The sequence below is a fragment of the Etheostoma cragini genome, chromosome 7 (assembly GCF_013103735.1).
Source record: "Etheostoma cragini isolate CJK2018 chromosome 7, CSU_Ecrag_1.0, whole genome shotgun sequence".
In the NCBI taxonomy this organism is placed as follows: domain Eukaryota; kingdom Metazoa; phylum Chordata; class Actinopteri; order Perciformes; family Percidae; genus Etheostoma; species Etheostoma cragini.
This window is the reverse complement of record NC_048413.1, coordinates 8,490,558-8,516,846: the sequence shown is the minus strand read 5'-3', so window position 1 is coordinate 8,516,846 and position 26,289 is coordinate 8,490,558. Positions and strand designations below refer to the sequence as shown.

The window sequence follows — 26,289 nt, the reverse complement described above, 5'->3', positions numbered from 1 at the left end:
AAAATGTAAATAAAGAAGCATTTTATTTTGCCAATTTTTATGAAAATTAGGCTAAAATGTGTGCTGTATTTGGATGCAAACCTGCCTATATTGAAAACATACGCTAAATTGAGACAGACTAGCAAACTAAGTACCATTAGTTGTCATCAGGTATACACTGCTTGCTGAGTATAGTATTTCTAGTTTATTCTAAATTGATTTTAGTTTAGTTTTCTTATTATTTATTATTTTTCTGTGCTTTTGCTGTCCTCTTGCTTCTTTGACAATCTGGGGATCATTAAAAGTTTATCTTATCTTAATCTGCAGTCAGGTAGTATTCAATGAATAAATAAATGAATCAATCAATCAATCAAATCAATCAATGCATTTGTCATATTAAGTCGTATAAGGTAAAATTGTGCTTGATGGAAACCTGGAAGCCACAGGGGCCCCACGGCAACCTTTTAACACCAGCCCCAAAACAGGTTAATCTGACCATGTAAAGTATAGAACAGAACAGAACAGACCCTGTAAAGTATGGAACAGAACACATTAGAACAAGCAAAACATATCCCACTGCTCAGTCACCTGTGTGGAAATATAATATTGCTAAAGAATCAACACAACAGTTTCTGGGGGCCAATGGCAGACATATTACCATCTTTTATGCCCATTTCCACAACACCCTTGATGTTATTATTGATATATTACGTTGAATTGGTTTAGGCTTACAGTTAATAAACATAACCATTATTTTAATATGAAATATATTTCAAGTAGAGCTCAATGTTTTCTTTTCTACACCCGGTCTGTGGCTCATAGGTTGAGGCACAAAACACAATCATGTGACATGCGCACTCGGCCCTGTTGTTGAGTTTGTTATGACAAGTCAAGGCCTCGGACTAAATTAGGAGCGAAGCCCTGTCTCTGTCCGGGCGAATCTGAGATGGAGGGCATGGAACTGGACCTGGACCTGGACCAGGAGCTTATGCAGAAATTTAGCTGCATGGGTACAACAGACAAAGATATCCTAATATCGGAATTCCAGAGGCTTCTTGGGTTTCAGCTAAACCCCGCCGGATGCGCCTTCTTTCTGGACATGACCAACTGGTGAGCTCGAGGACTCGTCTGGCCTGCTGTGTGGGGAAGTTATATAATAGAGACTGAACACTAGCTAGCTTTCTACCCACTGAACAAATATATTAAATTGGTAAATCATAGGAATTTTATCCTTCGTTGTACCAGAGTAATAGCGTTTACGTTAAGTATGTAAACGTGGGTACAATGGCAGATTACGACGTTGTAGTAACGTAACTAGCGTTAGCTGAGTCACCGTGTTTCCCGACTTTTGATTGCCTGTCATGAACACAGTAGAGGGTAGCTCAACTGCAGTTGTGATAAAAAAAAAATGTTGTAAGATAAATACACTGTAGTTAACACACAAGTTCGTATGGAAGCGGGTGTGACATTTGAATGAAAATACATTAAACTATTTTGTTATGTAAATGTTCAGTTTGCTAAAGGGAGTTGTAGCTAGGTTCTAGGTTGGTCACCCCTTTCATGCAAAGCAACCAGCCAGGTAACGTTAGCAGTCACTGAACTGAACGGATAATTAAACGTGTATAACAAATTATTAACTGTCTATCAACTGCCTGTTGTGTTAGACAGCTAATATGATCAAACGTTGACGTTATGTCTCATTCCTTGACCACAACCACAGCAGGAATCGATCACGTGTATTACGCAATCTTCTAACGCGTGTGTTGCTCAAAGCTTACACAGTAGCTAGTTGTCCAAGCCTGGCGAACCTTATCTTTACCTCACTGTGCCTAGACAAAATGTGTTAATATCAATGTTCTACGTAGTGAGAATACTTCAAATTTCAGTCGTATTGCATTTTTGGAGTTTAAAAATGCGACTTTCGGTGACTATTTAGAAAATGTAATAGGTTAGAGAAAGGTCATATTGAATTCTTTCTGCGCTTATGCAGTATTAAGCCAATGCAGATCTATGGGAGATGACAGTGTCTATGGACATTGCACGCTGTAGAAGTAACACGTGATGCCGTGTAATAACTCCTCTGCAACGGGCTTTCTAAAAATAAAAACTGCTGGTTTATGGATGACCAGCGTGTCACGGGAAGCACCTTTTCGCAGTCTGTGTGGGTCTGTAGACATCTCAAGATATGCACAGTCAAAAACACACAAATTAATATGTATATATATGCTGGATTTTTGCCTTCTTTTGTCACAGGAATTTACAAGCAGCCATCGGAGCCTACTATGACTTTGAGAGTCCCAACATCAGTGCACCATGCATGTCCTTTGTGAGTGATGTGACGATTGGTGAGGGTGAATCAGTTCCACCAGACACTCCTTTCACAAAGACCTGGAGAGTACAGAACACAGGTAAGTCTGCGGGAATAACAATAAGATGGATTACAGAGCTGACACCACATATAAATGTAAAAAAAACAACATTGACATCACGTCATGCCGAGTTCAGCATCATTTTTTCTGTCTTCCAGGTGCAGAGTCATGGCCTCCTGGGGTTTGTCTGAAGTATGTCGGAGGAGATCAGTTTGGGCATGTAAACATGGTGATGGTGCGGTCTCTAGACCCTCAGGACATGGCTGATGTTAGTGTGCAGATGCATAGCCCTGCGTCTCCCGGCATGTACCAGGGCCAGTGGAGAATGTGCACAGCCACCGGACTTTACTATGGAGGTGAGAAAAGAAAGACAAACGGGGTCACCTTGGGCTTTTTAAGACATTTTATAGAGAATAATCAGCAGTTTAATAATATTAATCATGATTTGAACTGAGCTGACACGCAAATATAGAGCAGAGTACTGTAGTGCTTATGTCCTTACTGAAGAGAAAGTGCTAGATAATTTTGTATGCTTTTCCTTCAGTGAAAACTGTTAAAAGATTAAATGGTCATTCTATCAGCACACACAAATTAAATTTAGAGTCATTAATTAAATTGATTTATGGCCTCCTGCAAGTTCAACGTGTAGGATGATGGATCCAACAGGAAGTCCCTCAAGACTTGCCTAGTTACAAATTAAGCAGCAGAGATACTCAATTAACAATGTTTCTTATAGGTGTTCATAATAATAATTCCTCACTTAACACCATCAGTCTCCTCATGGCTTTAAAAGATAAAATTGCAGACCTGGAGCACATTGAATCTTTGAGGATCCTGTGGGTTTGTGGTCCAGCTTAATTTCATTTCATTTATTTATTATTTCGGAAGAAAAAAAAATTAAAACCCCAGAGAAAAACACAATCAGAATTTAGCAAAAAAAAATGAATATGAAAAGATTAATTTGAGAAGGAGCAGACGGAAACAAAGCTTATTTGTTCCTGCCTCTTTTTCAAAAAAATCATATTACAAAGTGAGTAGATATGGAAATATAGGTCTTACAATCACTTATAACAATACCTTGCATTACATTTTTTATAGGTTATTTGGAATTTTCAGACTGGTTAATACAATCTTTTTGTTGGTAGTCAGGGTTTGCCTACAGCTGGAAAATATGTCTATTACATCGATATCTTAATATAAGACTAGATATTGTAACATTGTAATATGGCATACGTGTTGTGCCATTGTGTCAATATTTTGTGAAAGCACCAATAGTCAACACTGCCATATTATTTTAGTCAAAAATATCCTGATATTTGATTTTCTTCATATCACCCAGCCCTGGGTTTGCCCCAGAAATGTTATTTAGACCGGTGGCAAGGGTCTTTTTTTTGACAAGGGCCCTACAGACGGATACAATGCAGAGTTGAGGATTTAAAAAAAGTTATAAGAAATATTCCATAGGGCCGTACATTAAGTCAGTGCTGAAAGTTGACTGGTGATTTGAAAATATGACTATATCTACATTTCTAATCGAGCCCCCCCACTGTAACTGTAGTTTAAAAAATGTCTTAAAAATACATTACTAAATAATGCTACGTTCCATGCAACCCGTAACTTGTGTTTTCACAACCTTCTACCCGTCGAAAGTGCCCAGGAACAGCAGCCAAACCCGTAACTAAGTACTCAAGAACTCGTACCAGATAGTTGTTATCCCAGTTACAGTTTTGACGTTGCACACACAACAGTGTTGACCCCTGTTGATGCTGTACAGACGCTGGTGATTAACAGTGAGAAATAGACATGAATAAGCAACGTAAAGTAATTCTGCACATTGTAATCAAAACAATACATGTACAATTGTGTACCATTACAGCCTACTAGAACTTGCTAGTATCTGCTAGCGGCTAGCTAACGTCAACGGTAGCTAGCCGCTAGCTAACTCTAGCTAGAGGGGTTTGCTGTGACTTTGGAACGCAGCATAAATCCCAGTGGCTTCAGACAGCCTTGAAATACAATAGGGGAAAACCCTGGTAGTGCCTTTGTATATTGTAACATCTTGTTTCTTTTGACAGATGTCATCTGGGTGATCCTGAGTGTGGAGGTTGGAGGCCTCCTTGGCGTCACACAGCAGCTTTCCTCATTTCAAGCCGAGTTCAACACTCAGCCTCACCGCAGCCTGGAAGGAGATTACAACCCGTTTGCCTCACCAGAGAAGAGCAAGTGCCCCAACAGCAACAACAGCCTCCACGATGCCAGCGGTCACAGGGTCGCAGAGGAACATTGGCAGGGAAGCCCTAACCAGCTGCAGCAAGAGCAGAATGGACTTTCACAAAACTCTGTGGATATTGTAGCAAACAGTCTACAAAGCAATCTATCAGTAGTCGCTTATAACCAGGTAAGACACATCAAAGGGCAAGGAGCTCCATACTAGGGTAGGCTTCTTCAAATTTCCATTATTAGTGATGTAACGATCAAACGACAGAACAACTTCAAAACCTGAAAGCTTCCTATAATAAAAACACATGCTACATCTTATCTATAAATACAAAGTTAAGTGTAAGATATTTCTCAAGTTCAAAGTAACCCCCAGATAGATATGTATCTAATCTAAGTTTCTATTTGGCTGAAATAATCATACTTTAAGTAATTTCAATATACCTTTACCCAGAAAACATGGCTCAGGGCTACAGTATTAGATACATTGGGTTGATACCATATTAAAATAAAACTCCAAAGCAGTTCATTACTCCCATTTAATATTTTTAAACGAGACTAGTCTACAGCCACACTAGAGGTTTTGAGGCCGTACTTGGAAACCAGGGGTGATTTGAGCTAGATGCTAAAATCTGATATTTAACCATGTCAGATTATAGCCTGGCTCCGCCCTCCTAGGTACTTCCGCTCAATTTTCATTTTCCTTCAGTACTCCGGTATATTTTTGGTTTTTTTCCAAGTCAAATCTTAACCGGTCCAATCAGCGATCAGAGGAAGTTGCTGAAAACGATGACAATGTGGTCAGGCGCTGGCTGTAATGGCGGTGGAGAAAGATGCGAGCGAAGTCATTCGGTATATCCAGAAGTTAAAGCCCGAGCAAGACAACAATCTTTGCTGAGTTTTGTTGGTGGCCAGGATGTTTTGGCCCTCTTCCCCACGGGGTTTGGGAAAAGTTTGATTTCCCTGCTCGCTCCGTTAGTAATGTAGCAATGCTAAGCCGACATCACGAGCAAACGTTAATGATTGGTTACGGCAGATCCAGAGTGGCTCGGGGCAGATCCAACAGTTGTAATCTTCAACAGAGTACCCGCCTTCAATGAAGTTAACGCTTGTCAATGTACGAATGAAATGTACGAGAGTCTGATAGGACCAGGCTAGTCAGTTTAGCCTTTTAAGCTTTCAAACATTTGCCAGTTAGCACTAAACACAAAGCACAGCCTAGGTTGTCATTTTGCAGACAATTGATCACAAACCAAACATGCTAGCATTGCATAAACAACATCTAAAATGTACAAACAGCTTCAGTTGTGTCAGACATGAATGTACAAGGCACCGTGTAGACACTGAGGCCGAACAGGTCAAAGAAAGACAACTTTACTAAACCAGTTGTAAGAGCCAATTAGTAGCATTAGTACAAATATCGTAGTGCAACTTGGAAGTTTTTGAACACACACACACCAGCACCACCACCACACATGCATACATACAAGCAGGGATTTGTCTGGAAACCCAAATCAGATCTCATTGAAATAAATGGAAGCAAAGGTTTTAACTTTCATTGATCAAAAAGGTAAAAAGTACAACAGTGACTCTACCCGTGGAACAGCACCTCAGGGGCTTAAAGCTTGGGCTTACTTACTTGGGCTACACCAGTGTTTAAATTAGCAAGCTTACAGTCAGGCATGAGAAGGAAAACAAATCCAGTGTGGTGAGGCAGGCAGGCAGCAGGTCAAAACACAGGTAAAAGATATCAGGCAGAAGAACAAGAGAACGGGTAGCTACACATTACTGGAACACAGAAGTGTCAACATGACAAGGACGGGTGAGCTGGTTACAAATATTGAAGGCCTAATGAGATAATAAAAGGCAGGTGTGTCAGCAGGTAAGGATTGTTTTGGAAGTCGGAAGACATCTGGTGGACAGGTGGAGAATGACAGGTCTGGAAAGTTCCTTGGAATGCACAGGCGAGGGGAAAGTGAAGACTGAAGACAGGGACAGGGAGGCGGGCTGAGTAAAACAACTGAAGCAGCCGTTGGAGCCCACTCACTTTTTAGCCAGTGGAACTGTACATTTAAGCTTTTTGTTTTTGTCTCATTTAGCCAAATTTCCTACATACCTTGCAGCTCTACGGTCTGTTTTAAATCAAATCTTTTCTCTTCCTCACAGGGTATACAGGAGCCATATCCTTTTGGGCACTCTTAAATCATGGGACTTATCACAGTGAAGCAGCACCAAACCTCTGGCGTCTGTCACACCAATAAGTAGCTGGTCGAGAGTGTGGAGATTCAAAAACACTTTATGCAAAGTCCAGCTACACTTTGAGAAAGCAGAGGCCAACGCTCCCAACGTGCAGCTCGACCAACATCCCACAACCCACTGTATGCACGTGTGAATGCTAAGTTAAAAACGAGTGCTACGAGTCTTTTGAGTGATTTGAGTCTCTCTTTTTTCAGATTTTCTTTTTTTCTTTTTAGTTGTCAGAGTGTAAATGAAACCATGATGACAGGAGTGTGTATTGGTGATATGTGTGAGTGTGTATATGTGTGTGCGTGTGCATTGTGCAACCTGAAAGAGAGACTTTGGAGGAAAAGCCATTTATTTTGCCAACTGATTCTCCAGTTTCTGCTAAATATGGGCATATCTGAAACAAACTATTGGATGTCATTATTTACTTTTTATCTTAATTTTTTAAAATACACTTTTTTAGAGAAGGGGAACAGCCACACCCTTCAGAAATATATCTGAAGCTCATTCAACATGGCCTGTGCAGCATGGGCAATGGTTTACCTACTATTTTAAATGCGATGCAATTTTGTCCACTGGAGGGAGTCAGCCATGACGTTACAATCCAGATAAGAGAAGATCAAACACTGGGAAACACGACTCTTATTTACAGTATAGCTCCTATGATATGTTAAATCTTCATCATTATACAGAAATATTTTTCTCTTAAGCTAGAATCTGGAGCCAACATTTTTATTATACCTTCTGTAGTCAAACGTGATGAAGGTTTTTTTTCTTCACCCACACATTGCTGGTACTTTTGCATATAAACATATATGAAATATTAGACAAATATTATCAGAATATTCATTATTAGTAATAATGCAGTATTAGAGATTTCCAGTTATTATCTGAAGCTAAGATTTAGTTTACTTTTACATGCTTGAATTAAAATGAAACGACAACAACATGATGAATGCACACGATGACAGTGGACGTTGAATTCAAGCCATATAAACAGCAGTAAAAACATTATGACACAAAAAAATAAAATAATAATTGTTCCTTGTCCCCCTGCTCTGAATTGTAATTTGAAAGCTGTCTCGAAGCTGTCTGTTTTATCATATTAAGGTGAATGTATTTGCTGAATGTAGAAAAACATGTTTTTGGAAACATATTAATTTACCCAAAGATTTGACGTTTTACTGTATATTTGTATCAAAATGGCAGTTTTATGAGTGTAGTTATTGTTGGGAATATTCCTGTCTATGGTTAAAATAATTTCGAGGATGTTCCGCATTAGAGTCTACAAAATGTTCTCACTAATCATCGATGAGCTTCTTAAACACATTTGAACATTGGTTTGATCATTTCAGATGCAAATTTAACTGTACCAGTGACGTTACCGTGAAATGACGGACTAGTGTAGTCTCGCAGGATTGTTACTGCACATTTACTTGCACTAACCAGCTGATCTATGCACTGAGTAATGCAACCTCCATCACAAGGTCCGTGTGTACCTTTCTCCTCCACAAGTACAGATAAGCCCTGAAGGGTTTATCAACTCGGTGTGATTTTATCTTCTCCTCCACAGACCGTGTGTGTAACACCCCCTTTATAATTGAGGCACTAACTGTAAGCCCCCTGGGTTACTGGGCTTTGACAGCATGACAACACCAGCCAATGCTTCAACATAATGTCATGCGGATCTCTGTGCATTAGCTGTGCAAAATGTTAACGATAAATGTTTCTCCCTGCTGTCAATGCCAATTCATTAAGTGTATTTTGTTCTTAGTGTAATATCTCGATGAGGTTTCCGATGGCCAGATTGCAGAATGAATCAGTTGGCATTAAGACTCATACAGCAGCACATTTATGAGAGTGAGAAACAAACAGATGAAAAATCCCCCCCCCCCCCCCCACGTGTGTGTTTGAAGAATGTTTGTATGATTAAATTATCACTGAAAACCAAAGGTTTGGGCTTTGTGTCATGTTGTTTCTCCAGATACAATTTCCATTTCCAAAGTAAAAAAGATTTTTCACCGTTTCGACCACCCTATTTTCACCATGTGTTTTCTTCTTTTTCAATCTCTACTAGTTCCAAACAACACATGCCATCCCATGTAGTCCACTGTCCGTTTTGTTTGAATCTGTTTGCATTCGCAAGTGATGTGATTGCGTTTTAAGTTGAAATACGTTTTTTTTCCCACCGGCATAGAGAAGTTTTACCAAATGTGCTGTGAATCTTTATGCATTTGCACTGGGAACTCACAGGGCCTTGGTCAGTCTTCTGCGTTTACAGGTTTCTTTCAAGGAGAGTAATTCTATTAAAAATCATTTTCTTTCTAAAAGCGTCAAACTAGACACTACTCCATTATTTTTTGAGCTTTTCTGCCTTTAGGACAGCTAGGTGAGAAAGAAGGGGGCAACATGCAGGAAATCATCACAGGTCAGATTCAAACCCTGGACCAGTGCGTTGAGGCCTAATCCTAATCTTCCTTGGGGGTGGCAGTAGCTCAGTCCGTAGGGAGTTGGTTTGGGAACCGGAGGGTCAATGGTTCAAGTCCCTGGAGAGATGCCACTTCACCTCCTGGGCACTGCCAGGTGCTCTTGAGCAAGGCACCGTACCCCCCCGACCGCTCAGGGCGCTGGTTCAGCTGGCAGCCCACTCACTCTGACATCTCTCCATTAGTGCATGTATAGGTCCTGAGCATGTGTGTGTATTTCAGGCCTTTGTGATTACTAACAAGTGTGTACGCAGAGTGTAAATTGTAAATTGTAAACTGGGGATTAACAAATACATTTAAAAAAAAAAAAAGTATACGTGCGCCCGCTTAACCCACTGAGCCAACCCAGCCACACTAATCTGTTATTAAAATCATTATTGACATAAAGCGCTCTTGCTCAATATTGTTCTTCAAAAGACAGAGCCAAGTTTCCGTGTTCAGTGGCTTCCCTCCAAACAGCGAAGCACTGCAGAACAACACACAGACACTGTGTGCTGCTAAGTTAGAATTTGCAACATGGCCAAATCAAGACCAGCGCATTGGTGTCTGGAGGCAGTGAGCATTCAAAATACTGTGTAATGAGAGTGATTAGAACAGTAACTGTAGTTCAAAAGTACAACCTGAACGAGACCCATCGTGATCAGTAGATGTGCCAAGTGATTAAATGGTAGCCTGGAGGTTTACTGGTCAAAAGCAGCTGATCCAAGGGGCCTCACCATCCGTAGGGTCTATTGTGTCAGTGTGAAGGGAAGATTGGCTGCTGAATGACTCTCTGTAACGATCCAACACACTCAAAAATAAGCTGATGTCAATTGTCAAACAATAGCACCTTATGAGTGAACTCTTTTTTTTATTTAACTTTAACAACCCAAGGCTAGGGTACAGGTTGGGAGCAGGTTGCTAAAGCTGCAGTTCCATTTCAAAGAAGGCCTTTAAAGGGGATTCATGTGAATGCACACACATGCAGTACTTCTTTAGAATGTTTCAACACCACTGCACACACACCACTGTTTAGTTTAATCAAACATTTACACATTCTTGCTTTCTCTTTTGCTCTCTTGTACTCCCTCATGTCTACTACTTATTTGAGTTTTCTGATACTAGTTTTCAAACTTTCAAGACAACTTGAAATCAAGCCTATTGAAACACACCCACTATCAGCACAACCAGATATTAGATCCTCTATACATAAGCAAGATATCTCTCTTACAGTTATTTCTGAAAAAGTATGACAGAAAGCATCCATTATATGTCAGTTTTCATCAAATTATCCCAGTACTAAACATGTAGTCCCAAAAGGCCCAGTGGCAAGTGATTAGAAACATAATTGGGATTATTATTTTTAACAGTGTGCCTATCCTCTAACAGTAGAACAACTTGAGTCTTAGAGTTATTTCACTTGTTCTGCAGTAAGTTTCCCAGTTCTTCATATATACATTTCTACTGGGCCTGAGCTGTAAATTGATCCCAAAATAATAATTCATTATTCCTCACCTTTCACACAGAGTGGTGCACTTTTTCTACTGGGATCAGATTGGTTAGTCAATAGTTTTATGATTAAAAAAAAGTTGGATTATCATCCTTAAAAACTGCCATTCTTGAAATGCTAGTAAAAAAAAAGGTTCCCTCACACGGCATCTCCCCAGGCGGAGACAAACAGAATTGTTTACTGAAGGAACTCTCTGTGAATGCCGCAATACTGCCCCAGGTCATTATTAAGTAGGCACCAGGAGCAACCTCCCTCATTCGGACACACCCTTTCTTTCAGAATTGACATGTCATGAAGGCACTGTGTCCTGAATACGTCAAACTATTACTGCTATTGCTGCTTGGACCGGGAATTAAACAAGGTGTGTTGATAGTTGGAGTGGACAGAAGGGATCCAGCTGTGAGTGATACATACAGAACATCCTCACCTGAGGGCAAAACAGGTACAGTCTCCACAGGACCTGGACATTAGTCCACACTCAGACACAAGAACAGTGGAAACTCTATACTGAATCCAACACTGACAAGGTAAGACAGCATCTCACAGTAAGACTCAAAAATAACTCTAATGATACTAGGCTGTTACTGCTACCGAACTACTAGTATTACTACCTACTACCACATGATAGTGCCTGCTACTAACACTGTAGTGGAGGAAGTATTCACATACGTTGGGGAACTGTGAGGGGCCCTTTCCTTAATCTTAATTTGGGGATTAAAACGTGGAACCCACAGAACTTACAATGGATCATGACTGGAATCATTCCAAACTTCAGTTGAAACAGTGGGAACAGTCATGTAATCATAAATTAATCTAGTGCTTGTAAGTGAGATGTGTTGTATTGGTATTTGTGTTTTATTCACAAAGAACAAAACACACATTTTTCAACATTTCTGTAAATGTGCCAGTGTTTCCCGGTCGACTTATTTTCAACTGGAGTCCTTTGGCCGGATGATTTTAGACCATGGCAGGAAGAAGCAACAACAACACAAAAACAGTAATACAGGTTCAAATATATACACAGCAATAAAAGAAACACCATACATACAGCTAGATAAGAAATATGAGCTTTTTCTTTTTTCTTTAGTATACCATGTGTAGCTGCAGAAAGCAACAGGACACCAGCAGAAATTACACATCAACAGTAGCTCCAGTTATTATGAGAAGCCAATCAGGACGCGCTCATCCAACTCCGACACCTGTCAGCCATGCAAAGCAGAAGCAAGCAATAATAAAAATATGATATAAACTATGTCACTCTCTCATGAGAAGGCGTTAATACAGCACAGACTAATAAGATGGGCTACTAGTTAAAATACAATTAATTTTTCATACATACCCAGGTAGTGTTGAGCAGGCTATATCTGACACAGAATGTCATAGCATAATTTTTTTTGTAATAGTCTGTGTCTTTAAAAACAAAAACGTGTTTTACTGTTGAGTTTTGTGTATTCTAAAAGGCCGATCTAGGCACAGGAATAGAAATCTCACTAGGTCCCTGAATTAAGTCCCTGTACAAATACACAGTAAATAAAAGAAATACCTTTTTTTATATTTTACAGCCGACATGTTGACATGTCACATTTATCAAAGCCCAGGTGTAAATATTAACATCAATGATGGCTGAGTTCCATTTCGCTGCATTCAGGGTCCTCGTGTTGAGCATAGTGGCTCATGGTCATACTGTCATGGTTTACTGGGACCAGGGTTAATGTTATTAGTTAGTACAGTAAGTCAAATGTCTCCTGGGAAAAAAAGACTACTGCGAATAAAAGTCCTGCTTTCAAAGTTTTACTTCATTTAAAAATACACATCATATCCTGTGGTATATTATTGGTTTACTGATAGTTGGTAAGTAGGAATTTGCCTTGGTTAATGGAGCACACATAAAAATAAAAGATGTAAAATAAACAAACCATAAACACAGAAGCAAATGACACATACATACATATAACTATTTAACATTAAGAAATAAAAAGAGGCCGTATGGGTTAGTGCAGGATGTTGAAAAATGTATTTTGCTTTCCCTATTTTATATATTTGAGTTGTTAATTCTAGAATAGAGATCTTCAACAGAGTCAGTGACCCCTGGGGTATGTGTGTGTGTGTGTGTGTGTGTGTGTGGGGGGGGGGCTCAGAATTACTGCAGGTGGCCAACAAACTATTGTTCCCTTTTATTTAAATGTTTTTCTCAAAAATGAAAACGTCTTTACATGAATCCAACTTATCATTAGCAATTTTAAATGAGCCTATAAGTGGAAAAGCCACCCGTTGTTAAAGGGTGACTGGCCTATAGGTCTGTGGGTAAGGAGGTCACTGAGGTCGCCACACACAGACACAGGTCATCCTAAGGAGTCCCTGTGCCACATGTATTTATTTCACATTGAAACAGGATTTATAAAAATCATGGCAACAATCATTATTTTAACAGCTTAGTATTCTATTCACCAACAAAACTATGTGTATTAAGGCTTTAGGCTGCCCTACATGTTCTTGTAGGCCCAGTGTAATATGGAACTTACTTTTGTATAATATAAGGAGTAGCTGGTCCTTGTTCCATCTCTCTTTCAGTTGAAGACCCCTGGTCTAGGAGATTGGCTCATGTGTTATGAAATGATTACATGTTTTTTTATAATTACATTAATTACATACGTTTTTTGCAGTAGTATGCCAAGCAACTCTGTCTTGTAATTATTGTCACTATAGTAAATATAAAATTAAATAGTAATGAGCATTAAATGAAAATGCAAGTACAATGCTTGAGACATTTTACTTCCTTTTACCCCTATCTTTATTGCAATCCCTTCTTCTATTACTACTACTATCCCACCTTTATGTGCACTGCAGACGCTGCTACTACTGTTATACCACTAACGTACTAATGTACTAACTAATGCGTAACTGCATCCAGTTATTAGGACTACAGCTGAGTATTCTGCCACCAGACCTACTACTAATGCTTCCATTACCAGTGCTAGGGCTACGACTTAATAATGTCTTTGAAGTGATGTATTTCAAATTGGGATGCACTTAATTTGTGCATATTTATAATTAGACAAATGACAGTAATCCTGCTGTTGTAAGGGAACTAAAATGTAACGCTGATTCAGTGAATCAGTGTTCTGCATGAAGATGAAAACTCAATTGTGTTCCTTTTTTTTATCAATTTAAATGACTTGTTCTCTCTTGCTATGTTTTTACTGTCACGCTTTAGGTTATAGCACATACATTTAACACTTTAACTCACACACACACACACACACACACACATACAGAGGCAGCCACATGTAGACCTTTAGCTGAACAGACACAGAACAGCTCATAAAGGTGTGTTGTCAAACACCTTTTGTCCAAAGAACAGTGGAATGCAGCCGTGAATGACCAAAGCCTTTCATATCGCCTCTCATATCAGTTTGGCAGCTATCTAACGAGGTGCACACAGCTCCAAATATAAGTCTACAAATAATAGACTTGGTAGAGAGGGGGCGGGGAGAGAGAGAGAGAGAGAGAGAGAGAGAGAGAGAGAGAGAGAGAGAGAGAGTCCTAATATTGTGTTAATGTTAATGTATATTTATATATTAGTGTTTAGGGTTCATTGTGTTCTGTCTGAATATTTGGACCAATTGTATTTGAATGCTTTGGCAACATTATTATAGAAACATTTATGCAAATAAAGCCACTGTGAATTGAATGGAATTGAGAGAGAGAGAGAGAGGGAGAATCTAGAAGAGCAAGTTTTTTTTTTTTTCACCCCTGCTATACATTTAAACTGCCAATACCTGTAGGCTAAGAAATAATAGTAGAGATAAGTGGCCAGACGCAGTATTTTTACCATGCTCTTTGTTTACACAGACTTTTACAAGTATTCTTCTCTTTCAATCTTCTCAAATAACTTAATTTGTCATTTGGAACTCTCTTTTGTTAACAAAGCTCCAACAGCAGCCCCGATTATTAGAACTGCCTTATCACCCCCCCCTCCTCGCTCCACCAGATCAATCACTCCGTCAGTGCAGTACTTCACGCTCAATGTTTACCTAAAGGCGGCCCGTGAATAACATTAAGCATAATGATCCCAATCTGTTTGAACAGATGCTGATAGTGTGGATGCATTTTGGGTATTTTTGTAATGTCACATATATTCTGCTGAGAGTAGCAGTGGATGAAAGGAGCATTATGTATTAAATATAAACAAAAGTATGGCACTTGTAATTGAAACAGGGGTATCATTTTGTCAAATCAAACAGTGGCATGCAGCACCACTCCCAGCCCGGTGAGCTGTTCTCTTACTCATACCACGATGAATACGCTCCTGCTACTTATCCTTTATCCACATATTAGATGGGTCCCACCCTTTATGCTCTGTTCTATCAAGCTTTTATTTTGTAATTAATTACCTGATATTTCTAAAACAAGTACTGGGTGTCACATTGGGATAGTAACACCTCCTTTCCCACAATCACACGCATTTTGGAATTACAGTCAAAATGACACATTTACCTATGGTTGGAGTTTCCAACAATGCTTCCATCTCCCTTTCTTTATCGGCATGTAAAGGTGGAGTAGATAGCTCTCTGATACTGTTGAATGGGGAAAATTATGCAAGGTATGAGGTCAGAATTTCACACAAGACAAACCTGTGGGACCTGGATGTTTCCAAACACAAATCCTTGAGGACATCTGAAATCAATTTGGACAGATGCTGACTAAAATCTGGAATTTTGGAGTAACAAAAATAAAAAAACAAGCAATTGCTTTGATGAATTTAAACATCACAATTGCTCCAGTTTGCAAAGCTGGAATGACAGATCCCTTCTTTTAACGTCCCAGCAAAGTCAATACTTTAAAACGAATGTCAAGTTTACTTTAGGATAGCTACTGTTTCAATATTGAGCATTTGGGTATGGTGGCATCAATGCAACGCTGTCAATGCCGGTGTTGTAAATGTCGGGCAGGGTGTACATTTCAAAATCCAAAAAAAAAAAAGACTCTCTTCTTCCAGTGTTAAACAACCATGAGCATGGGGAGTCCAGGCTGTGAACACACTGCACACTCACCTCTCTACATCAGCCACACCCACACTCAAACCGTGGCCTGGTTGGACAAGGCGGACGGCGTAAAACCCCCCCGCGGCTTGTTGGGGCTGCCCGAGCTCAGCTGGCCGGGGGTCTACCTCCCCTGCTACGACATTTTAGCCCTAGATGAGAGCCCCTGGGTGCTGAGGATGACAGAGGCCCCAACTCCAGCCGCTCCTCCCTCCAGGACTCCGGAGCCGAACCAAGCCAAGCTGGGCCAACCCCAGGACCCCCCCTCTGGGATGGAGGGTCAGGTGGAGGAGCGCAGTCTGGAGCAGGTCCAGACCATGGTGGTGGGAGAGGTGCTGAAGGATGTCGACACAGCTTGCAAACTGCTGAACATTGCGGCAGGTAGGACCCAAATGGTTAATATCTTATTATTATTATTATTATTATCATCAGGAGAGACATTTGAACAGACAAACCTTCTGTAGAGAGTGTTGGCAGACGTTGTAATCTAATGAGATTAACCTTCAGAAGCTATCACTTGTTGTTTGCTCTCACATCAGCATCCAGAGGGACACAGCTGTTACTTCTCTGTTGACAGACGATCATCTTCACTTCTTATGAACTCTGAGTCTTTATCTCAAAATCAAAATCATAGTGTGTGCGATTATATCCTTTTGATAGGCTTCATGCTTCTTACATATCAAAGTATGAAACGTATTCATGGGGGCTCATCATTTGAAATTGTGTTCAAGCTGAAAGATTAAGCCAGCAATTTACTGTCATCCAATATTATTCCAAAAGAGAGTTATGTGTTAGTGTTTTCTTTTTTTTAATGGTCAGAATTAAAGCAGCATGAAATATCTTTTTGTCTCCAATATGAGTCAAGCTGGTCTGGTATATGAATACAAATTTCCATTTGATTTGTAATGCAGACTTTATGTGTTAAGTGTTATGTGTTGTGAGGCTAAATGTTTCCTCGGGCTGCTCAGTACCCCAGGCTTTTTACAAGAAAAAACAGTCATGTTGTCCTTTAAAATGACAAAACGCTAACGTGAATCTTTAAACCACAGTTTTAGGTTGGGTTTTTGTGTTGTGGTTTGTTTAATTGACCTTTCCAAATTTCCTCATATTGCATTTAATTTAACCTTTTAGTTCGGTTGAATGACAGATTAACATTTATCTCAAAAAGTTCTCTTGTTCTGGGTCTGTTTAATGGACCAATAATATGTATATAAAATATGTGTAAACATATTTTGTAGGCAATAAGCCTACAAAATGTTTGTAGTAAACGTCATGAATCATTTTAGAATGACTGACTTAAATGTAAAAATGTAATGGCCAAAATTAAAATAATGGCCAAAACTGAAGCAACAGAGGTGGAGATATCTGGATTTCTACTCCTTAGTATGGGTCAAACTGTGGATTCTGTTAGTGACCTGTTGAACTGATGTTGTGATGTTTTCATTGGTGAAAATAATTTATTAGAAGTTACTATTTAACCTCTTCAGACCCCTTGGACTGGAGCTGTGTGCACGTTCAGAAGTGGCTCCTGTGGACCGAGCACCTGCACAAGCTGCCGCAGGTCAGCATGATGTTTCAGGAGCTGAGCGGGAGGGATCTGTGCTCCATGACGGAGGCAGACTTCAGACAGCGCTCCTCGCAGTTTGGAGACATGCTGTATGCTCATCTGGACATCTGGAGATCTGGTAAGGACAACAGGGACAACAGGGACACAGGGAAACAATCCTACATCAACTCTGCTGCTGTGCAAATTAGGAAAGGCTGATGGGAAGCAAAGGCAGTGTGACTTGCAAATTGAAGGATGTGTGTGTAAACTGCTACATCTTTTTCGTCTGTTCCTCCAGCTGCAGCGATGAAGGAGCGCTGCCCACCAGACCACAGCAAATCTGGTAGGACCTTATTTTTAACCCTTGTGTTGTCTTCCCACCAACCTGGAAAGTTTTTCGGAGTCAAATTGTAAAATGAAAATTTTAGTCTCTATTATTGACATCTTTCTCTCTTTTTTACACTTTTTTAAAAAGTTCTTTTAACAATTTTTTTTTCTCCAAGTACTATAAAATTTATAAAAAACACACAAATTCAATGAAAGTAGTCATCACATCACTCATGTATTTGACTTGTGAGGAACGTTGTTGGGAACCCCCAATGTTACCTTTTTTGGAAAATTTGTAAGAAAGAAACCCAAACATCTGATATAGGAACATTTTGGAAAGGGGTCAAGTTTGACCCAAAGACAACAGGAAGGTTAGACTAGATTTCAATTCGACTAACTAAGACGATGGTTTGAAGAAGTGACATCAGGTTTCTGTAAATCTCTCGTACATCAGTAGCTGGTGATAACTCCTGGTCAGATGTGGTGCGGAACTACCCGAGCCAGCCCATCCACCTGTGGCAGTTCCTCCGAGAGCTGCTCCTCAAGCCCCACAACTACAGCTGCTGCATCCGCTGGCTCAACAAAGAGAAAGGTAGGGTGATACCACATTGTAGTGTCTTATAAACAATATATTACATTTTTATATACTGATCGTAAATACTAAATATTGGGAAATTAAAGTTACTTTAAAAAATAGAAAATTTGGGAAAAAATACATAGTTTTTTACCAAGAGTTCAATGGGAAGATCAATAACTCACCTGTATGCGAGAGTGGTCTACTAATTGTATTCTGCAAGACAGCAACAACAACAACAAAAAGCTCATATCCCTAAACGTAGACCCCATTGTTCACTTCCAAATCCAAACTGACTACATTTCTTTTCTTCTGTCCAAAGGAATTTTCAAAATAGAAGACTCAGCTCTCGTGGCCAGGCTATGGGGCATGAGGAAGAACCGGCCGGCTATGAACTATGACAAACTGAGTCGCTCCATTCGCCAGTACTACAAGAAAGGCATCATTCGAAAGCCTGACGTATCACGCAGACTGGTCTACCAGTTCGTCAACCCCATATGACGACGAGGCTCGGCCGATCCGAAGAGAATGAGTCGAGGAGAAGATATGCTGGACATACAGTAGGAGGAACATGAACTCTGAAGCTCGTTCATTCATTGTACTTGATGTTTCATTTCAATTGTAAAGACTGCCTACTAAACTATGCACTCCTGCCTATATCATAACATCGCTCTACTTTATTATTCTTAATAGTGATTTTATTGTTGACTTTATCACTCGTTTGAAATGTATTGTTTTTGGTGTGATGTTTGGTTTCTAAAAAAGGACATCCATTCTTCAAACTATGAAACATTCGAAAGACATGCTTATTTGCTTTCTTACAGAGTTAGATGAGGTTTGATCCCACTCTCGTACATGTGAGTGGTATCTATCTTCTCTCTCTCAGCTAAGTTTTGGTGAGAAGCAAATGCTTATTCCCCAAAATGTCAAACTAGTCCTTTTAATTGTTCTTTTGTTAATCGCTTTTAAATGTCAGAAGTAAATGAATATTTTATTGACCCAGCCTTGATTGATAATCCTTTTATACATTTCTATCTTTGGGATTATTTTCAGGATCCAGAATAAAGCAATATGTGACCAAATGTTGTTGCCCTTTAAAGTAAAAACAAGGAATAGTGTAATACATCACGTGCAGTCCATTAAAAAAACAACAACACACGGACACTAACTTTTTTCAACAAACTTGTTTCCCTTTCAAACCAATATCGCAATATTGACACCATCACAACAAATTTGAGTCTAGTTTTTCATCACTATCGTCATTATCTGTGATCATTATCATCTTTATGCATATTTAAATGAACTTCTTGTTACATCAAGATGAACAGGCACTACACCAGTTAGGAGATAAAAGTACATCACTAACTATGAACATACATCTTCTAGACCGCTAATATAGGGTTTCCACAACATGAGCTGCTGTCCCCTGTGTGCATAAGGAAAAGATAAACATAAAAAAAGCATTTACATGTACACCTTTTTACTGCCTCAACATGGTCAGGTCTCAATTCTCAACTCAACAGTTGTACAGTTACAATAGAATATAATCTTTAAATTACATCATCATATACAAATCTGACAGCGTGGGATTACGTCACGCTTTTATGATACACTGACAATTCCATTGCAATGAAATTCATAAGATATGGTATCTATTATTTAATGTTTCCCAATGCTGTTATTTTAATGAATCACATTTACATGTATAACACTACATTTTGTCTTAATAGTCAATCACTTGCATTTTCTTTTTTTTTTTCATTTCTTTTTCTGTTACATTTACACAACTCATACACACTGGATGATGAAGAGGTTTCCCCCCCCAAAACTTTAACCTGGTTATGTGGATTATGTGTTTGAACCTGCGTGTTTTGTATATTGTGTGTTTAATGCGTGTGTGTGTGCGTGCGTGTGTGTGTCTGTGTGTGTGCATACGCACATCGAGGATGTAGGACAGTTTTAATGACAGGAGTCCTTTTTGCTATGCTGGACAGTTTTACTCTAAGACACAACTTGTGAGCTGGTGATGTGTTCCTTCTCACGTGTAAGACCCAAAGCTGTCACATCCTGTCCCAGACACAGAGCTAAACACATCTGACTGCTGTTGGTCCAGTGAAATTTTTAATTTTTAAACTTCAGGACAACTACATTATATATAAAAAAAATATCTCTCCCATCTAATCAGAGATTTAGGTGCGCCTTATAGCACGATAACGCACTAATCAACATCTGATGAACGCAATTTCTGCTATAAATGTAATTCCTATGGAGCAAGTTAAAGATTTTAAAAATAACCATGTAATGCACTGTAAGAGTCAGCTTACATGCAGTGCAGTACTGGTGACAAATGTATTCCCTGTGTCATTGTGTGGTGTTTAGCAGACAAACGAAGTTTTGGTAGATTGGGAAGCAGCAAAAGATGATCCTCACTGAAGCTGTTTGTTATTGCATGGAGAGAAAGTGGATAGTTGATGGTATTGGGTCATTCTTTGGCTCAGCAGGGAAACGGGCCGCATAACTAGTGCTTTTTCGCTAGACAAGGCTTTAAGTGACGGTGGAAAACCATGTTTAGACATTATGCCCTCTTTCAAGCCTAAACAATGGTACATTCACGTCCTGTTGAAGAGGCTTCGATCTTCAGACAACCCTCTGTAGCACAGTGACGCATCGACATGCCTTCATTGGCCCCTCGCTCTGGAAGAAAAGTGACTGGCACAGGCATAGCAAGATGACTTGATCCAGCTTCACTCTGAGGGAATGTATTACTCGTGTTTCTTGTTAGCAGTAGCGGATTAAAATGACACCTGAATTAATGAACCAAGAATGGAAGCTTCTGCAGAGACTGTGTATCCTTTTCCTTGGATTGCATGGAGATGATGCAGTCAATGGGTTTGTGATGCTGTGAAAAGAAACATGTCAAAAAACACAGAGAAAACATAAAATCACTTCATCAACAAGCTTCCTTTCATGAAAACAGAAGCTTGTCCGGAAGAATGTGATGCTAAAAAGTGAACTCTGCATTCGCAGTTGAAGTGTTGCATCAAGTTGCAGCCTAAATGAGGCTGCAGGATTCAGGGAATGCAAGTTTTTTTTTTTTTTTTTTGCATAGCACATGCTGCTATGCAAGTTCAGAAACAGTTAAATCACACATAGCACTGCATACACTGGAAAGGAGGTTGGACCAAATCACAAAAGAAAAACAAAAAATAGAGGATACTGTTTGTGGTACTTTTTACACTACACAGCATTCCGGATGTAAGAATGATGACTGACCACACACAGCATTAAAAATGCTACACAAAGATGGCATTACACTGTATATACACAATGCAGGTTAGAGAAGCTTGTCTTTGTCGAATGGGTACAACGGTTTCTATTATCTTCCCATTCTCACATAAGAACAGACTGCAGTGTACTGCAAGTTTAAATAAGCTGCATTATACATTAAATACAGCTACACTTAGAAGCAATGTGTTCCTGCACTGTCTGTCTTGATGTTATAGTTGAGTGTGTATATACTGGAACAACTGCTGCTCCTGTTTTTAAATGTGTGGGTCCACCCACCACAAATGCTGGATAAAATATATAATACTGATATATTGTCTTTTAGGTTACTAAGTTTTTATCAAGACTGCTTGGCGCATCTGTTGGGCAAGGGATGTGTTGCTCTTAAGTCTCTGGCTATGTGCGGTGCAATTGGACGGGACAGTTCGAGCTGCCTCCAATGGCGTGTCCATGTCCAATAACGGGACTAGATTGGCTCGACATAATTGGCCGGGTATAGTCCCTCTCGGCCGGTGTCCAAGCGACCTCTACACCAGCCTTGCTCATCTTCGTCCTCAGTCTTGGTCAGTTCATCACCTGTGAAGGAGACACCACTCCTTAAACAACACGTAGTGCTGTGTCCAATAGTCAGTGTAAATCTGAAATGGGAGATGTGTGTGAATACTGCTCCATACTGTCTGTTTTTGTTCTTGTTTCCAAATTCAAAGATACAATTTTCTAGCATTTTAGTTTTTTTTCCCACAAATCTAATGAATTTAAATTAAACCAATTGGATTAGGAGGTGCCATCCAAGTTTCACCCAACAATAGACTAAAGGTACCCTGTGTAGCTTTTGACCACTAGTGACACCATGAAACCGGTTTTGTTTATCTGACCAGCGCACACATGAACATGTGTGACAATACAATTACAATACAACAATTCCTGCAAATGGTTTAATACCATTTCGCTGATGTTCAGGTGGAGGTAAAGCACCGAGAAAAGCAGCAATGTGCCAACAAAATGCAAAGAAGACTGATTGCAAGTAAACAAGGATGCAAACAATGCAGCTTTTTAGGGATTTGAAAAATCGGCTTTGCAAATGTTTTCTGAGGAAAGAAGGCTGTTTGACTTCAAAGATGCACACCACATGTTTTGGTGAGTGACACGGTTTGTGAGTGACACACAATGTAAATAGAAACTTTGTTTGTTAAGAAAAGTCTGCAGGGTACAGGCGCCTGTCACTTTATGTCTTCAAAGACCCTCTAGTAAGATGTTCCTAAAATCATCAAATCAATCCACACCTTAAAGAAAAACTGAACTGAATGTGCAGTACGGGAATCAACATGAAGATGTACAGCTGTGGCTTCTTCAATAGTTATTTTTCTGTGTAAAACTGGTCTATAAATTGGATTTCATGCAACTATGTGGGGCTCTGCAGCACTTTTTGACGCCATCTCCCAAAGAGCTTGTGTTAATTGCCGTCAAGTGCCTGTCATTTGTTTTCCAAGCGGCTATTATTGACTAAGCACTGCTATCCTCTATAGAGGAAGGGAGCTTAAGAATAGACATTAGGACAGAGTTGGGGATTTTTGAGCACCTGTGTGATGCTACAGCTCAGCTTATCATTAAACTGCTGCCTGCATTGTTCCAAGAGCTTTTTATACATTAAGTTCATAAATGAATGAGTAAACGTGAACTGTGTATGATGGTAGAATAAAACAAGTATGCTGTGTCAAGCATACTTACCTGCTTTGAAGGTGAGCTCATCCTGTTCCTGGCCTTCATAATCATAGAGAGCGCGCACGCGGACCGATTTCCCAGTAGTGCTGACATCATCTTCAAAAGAATTCCCGTTCCCACCATTTTCGTTGCCAGAGTTCGCAGTGGGCTGCTCATCGTCGGACCACTCAGTCGAGAAACCTTGGTTTTTTTCATAGCTGCTCACACTGGAGGATAGAGAAAACCCAGGGGGGATATCCAAGATTATTTTTGGGGTATTTTAGGTCTTTATCTGTATAGGACAGCTTAGGCCAGAGTCAAACCGACGGCCTCTGCGTTGAAGAGTAAACCTCTACATATGGGTGCCCACTCTACCATGTGAGCTCACCAGGCGCCCCCAGGGGGAGATATAATGTTACAAAATAAATACTGTGGCCGGGTTAGCTCAGCTGGTAGAGCGGGCGCACATATGGAGAGGATTACTCCTCAATGCAGCGGCAGTGGATTTGACTCCGAGCCCACCTGCATGTCATTCCCCTCTCTCCTCTTTCATGTCTTCATCTGTGTATATATGTAAAATAATATAACAAAAGTATCTCCAGTCTCATCTTTCAAAAATACAAATTTGACCAATTTTCATTTTTTTCATAAAACATAACTTGAATATATACATTTGAATACAATGCATGCATAAAGTACTCTTATAAAATAATAAGAAAACGTGTTTTCACTGTGATCGATGTGACTGTAAACAATGATTGCTAACCTGCTACGGTCACCAGGTGGAGCCACATGGTCTGTGCTCGGAGTGGGTGGGGCTCCATCTGGTTTCTTCTTCTTTGGAGGAGCGCTGGCCTGGTCTGGGTTGTATTCCTGGAGATGAGAGTGAAAAGAAACCCGCGGAAGCAGAATAAAGAAAAGGGGTTAAAAGCAAAAGGAGAGGTTTCGAATCCTTGTGTATGCAGGTTTGATGCTGTACCTCAAATGCAGGCCAGTTCATAGGCATCTCAGGGCCGTGGTTGTTGCTGAACCACTTCAGGTCCTCTTGTGTGTTTGCACCCAGGATTGTGCGCTCCAGTTCTCTGTATATTGTGGCATAGCTGAGGAGAGGGAAATAGGACAAATGGTGACGACGAAAGTGCCAGAAGAGACCCGGGGGATGCTGCCAACTTGGCAACAGAACCCACAATGTAGTTCAAATTCTGGGTTGAGAGAGCTCCAGCATTGGGTCATTACAAGACAGAAGTGTCTCCCTGAGTTTTCTGCTGAGGCTCTCAACAGCTGAAGGGTTTGGTCTGAATACTCCTAACAATCCTTTAGAAGGATATTGTTGTTTATGTTGCTACAATTTATGCAAATCTCTGCAATGTGTAATGGATTAAAAAGGACTTATTCACCTGGTAGCGTTATGACCTTACGTACAGGATAAACCAATCTGATTATTCTTTCATATTTTAGTGCAGAAAGAAAACATATTTATCTACATACAGTCTTTGGTAGAATTAGGCACAAACAGAGCACAGCATTTTATTTTCAAAAGCGACAACATTAAATAAATGGATGCTGTGTTCGACTGAAGCGCACAACACAATAAAAAAAAAAAAAGGAAAATGTAATTTTGGAAAGACAAGGGTATATTCTTTGTAAAAGGGGATGATATACTGTACTGTATATGAAACGTATGCCAAATAACTATTTGATGGTTGAGGAGGAAACAGCACTGGATTTAGTGATGAATAAAATCACATAAAATGATATTCTGTTATTCTATGTGGCGCATTCTGGACACCCGCAGATGCGGCTACTCTTTAAACTGAACTGCTGCATGCATTCAAGAGGTGAAGTCATGAATAGTAAAGAAGAAGTGTGAAATGGTGTAAACACATCCAACGTGACTGATGACACCAATCAGGATGAACTACAGTCCTCTAAAGATCAGAGAGCTTGAATCATCCATAGCAACCAAAGGGAGGTTTCGTTTACGCTGATGGTCCCAGCTTTGTTTTTACACGCAGGTTGAAAAACAGCCCAGAATATGACAGACATTAAACTCTGAACAAAAATTAGTTTGGCAGAAACGTCTTTGACTGAATATGCAATTAATTAGTGCTGTGAGTCTGAACGCTAATGAGGAATGCATGCCTGGTTGAGATTAATCAAGTTGAATGTGACACAACAAATCACACTAGTCAATGACGAAAATGTGTTTGCAATGTGATTATTTCTAATTAAAAGTAAAAGGTACAGTATGCAATCATGCTCAAAGAGTTTTTTACCCATGATGCATACAGTAATTATGAAGTTACGTCAGATTGAGGGGGAGTAACAGTGATGCAGATGAACTACAGTGCTGAAGCAGAAGCACACAGAGATGATGGTAAAACAGAAGAGCTGACCAAAAATGCGAGCAATATGTATATGAAAGCACAAGGAAGAACTGAGTTTTACCTCTCATAAAGTACACATGTCACAGTCAGCCTGCAGTCAGTGATCCTAAACAGGCTCATCTAAAAAACCCAAATAAAACGGTCTCCTTTTTCGCCCGTCTAACCTTGCGTTCTCGGTGAGGTTAAGATGGCGTTTGATGTCCAGCAAGGCCTCCTTGAGGAAAGTGAGCCTCTTGACTTCATGCTGCTGGCACTGGTCAAACACCTGCTCCATGCACTCCATGTACTGCGGGGTGCACTTATTCAGCTCCTCCAGAGACTTCTCGTACTTCTCTTTAGCCTGAGACACAAAACACAAAACACAGTAACAACTGACGCCTCTGTGGGAAAAGAAATCAGCATGATTTCATTATTTCTAATGAAAATCTATTTAATCCGTAACAACTGGCTTATTTGTAACACCATGTTCTGGAAGTAAATTGGTCTAAATTGTATGCCCATATACAATTTGAATGTCTCTTTGTGCTTACACCACAACTAATCTTTCAGTGGTTTATCATGGCGCTGGGGCAATGTTTTACAAGAAATATGTATTTATGACCAAAAACATGACATAAAAATATATGAAAGCCCCCATTTTCCT

At 39.8% G+C, this 26,289-nt stretch overlaps 3 protein-coding genes across 4 annotated transcripts in view; 2 read left to right on the top strand and 1 right to left on the bottom strand.

The window, feature by feature from the left end:
- The first annotated feature begins 828 nt into the window (after positions 1-828).
- Positions 829-8,047, top strand: LOC117947991 (protein ILRUN-like). The gene is made up of 5 exons (XM_034877406.1): positions 829-1,089; positions 2,233-2,387; positions 2,507-2,704; positions 4,424-4,746; positions 6,732-8,047. Exons 1-5 carry the CDS (start codon positions 926-928, stop codon positions 6,765-6,767), a joined length of 876 nt encoding a protein of 291 aa, XP_034733297.1. The 5' UTR covers positions 829-925; the 3' UTR covers positions 6,768-8,047.
- A 3,025-nt stretch (positions 8,048-11,072) lies between these two features.
- LOC117947990 (SAM pointed domain-containing Ets transcription factor-like) lies at positions 11,073-19,413 on the top strand. Its single transcript, XM_034877405.1, has 6 exons — positions 11,073-11,311; positions 15,784-16,207; positions 17,314-17,511; positions 17,671-17,715; positions 18,154-18,291; positions 18,596-19,413. Exons 2-6 carry the CDS (start codon positions 15,796-15,798, stop codon positions 18,772-18,774), a joined length of 972 nt encoding a protein of 323 aa, XP_034733296.1. The 5' UTR covers positions 11,073-11,311; positions 15,784-15,795; the 3' UTR covers positions 18,775-19,413.
- A 29-nt stretch (positions 19,414-19,442) lies between these two features.
- Positions 19,443-26,289, bottom strand: part of LOC117947989 (protein kinase C and casein kinase substrate in neurons protein 1-like) — a 34,068-nt gene continuing 27,221 nt past the window's right edge. For both annotated transcript variants that reach the window (XM_034877403.1, XM_034877404.1), the window contains 5 exons: positions 25,811-25,986; positions 24,239-24,359; positions 24,026-24,132; positions 23,287-23,486; positions 19,443-22,134 (listed from right to left, as the gene is read on the bottom strand). In XM_034877403.1, the coding sequence (XP_034733294.1) occupies positions 22,025-22,134; positions 23,287-23,486; positions 24,026-24,132; positions 24,239-24,359; positions 25,811-25,986 (714 nt within the window). In that variant the 3' untranslated portion in view covers positions 19,443-22,024. The remainder of the gene's footprint in view (positions 22,135-23,286; positions 23,487-24,025; positions 24,133-24,238; positions 24,360-25,810; positions 25,987-26,289) is intronic.

Excerpts from the sequence above, each read along its gene's own strand:
- LOC117947991 (XM_034877406.1), top strand. The coding sequence starts at position 926 with ATGGAGGGCATGGAACTGGACCTGGACCTGGACCAGGAGCTTATGCAG. Across the intron at positions 1,090-2,232 it reads TTTCTGGACATGACCAACTG|GAATTTACAAGCAGCCATCG; the intron begins GTGAGCTCGAGG and ends CTTTTGTCACAG. Across the intron at positions 2,705-4,423 it reads CACCGGACTTTACTATGGAG|ATGTCATCTGGGTGATCCTG; the intron begins GTGAGAAAAGAA and ends TTCTTTTGACAG.
- LOC117947990 (XM_034877405.1), top strand. The coding sequence starts at position 15,796 with ATGAGCATGGGGAGTCCAGGCTGTGAACACACTGCACACTCACCTCTC. Across the intron at positions 16,208-17,313 it reads ACTGCTGAACATTGCGGCAG|ACCCCTTGGACTGGAGCTGT; the intron begins GTAGGACCCAAA and ends TAACCTCTTCAG. Across the intron at positions 17,716-18,153 it reads ACCAGACCACAGCAAATCTG|TAGCTGGTGATAACTCCTGG; the intron begins GTAGGACCTTAT and ends CTCGTACATCAG.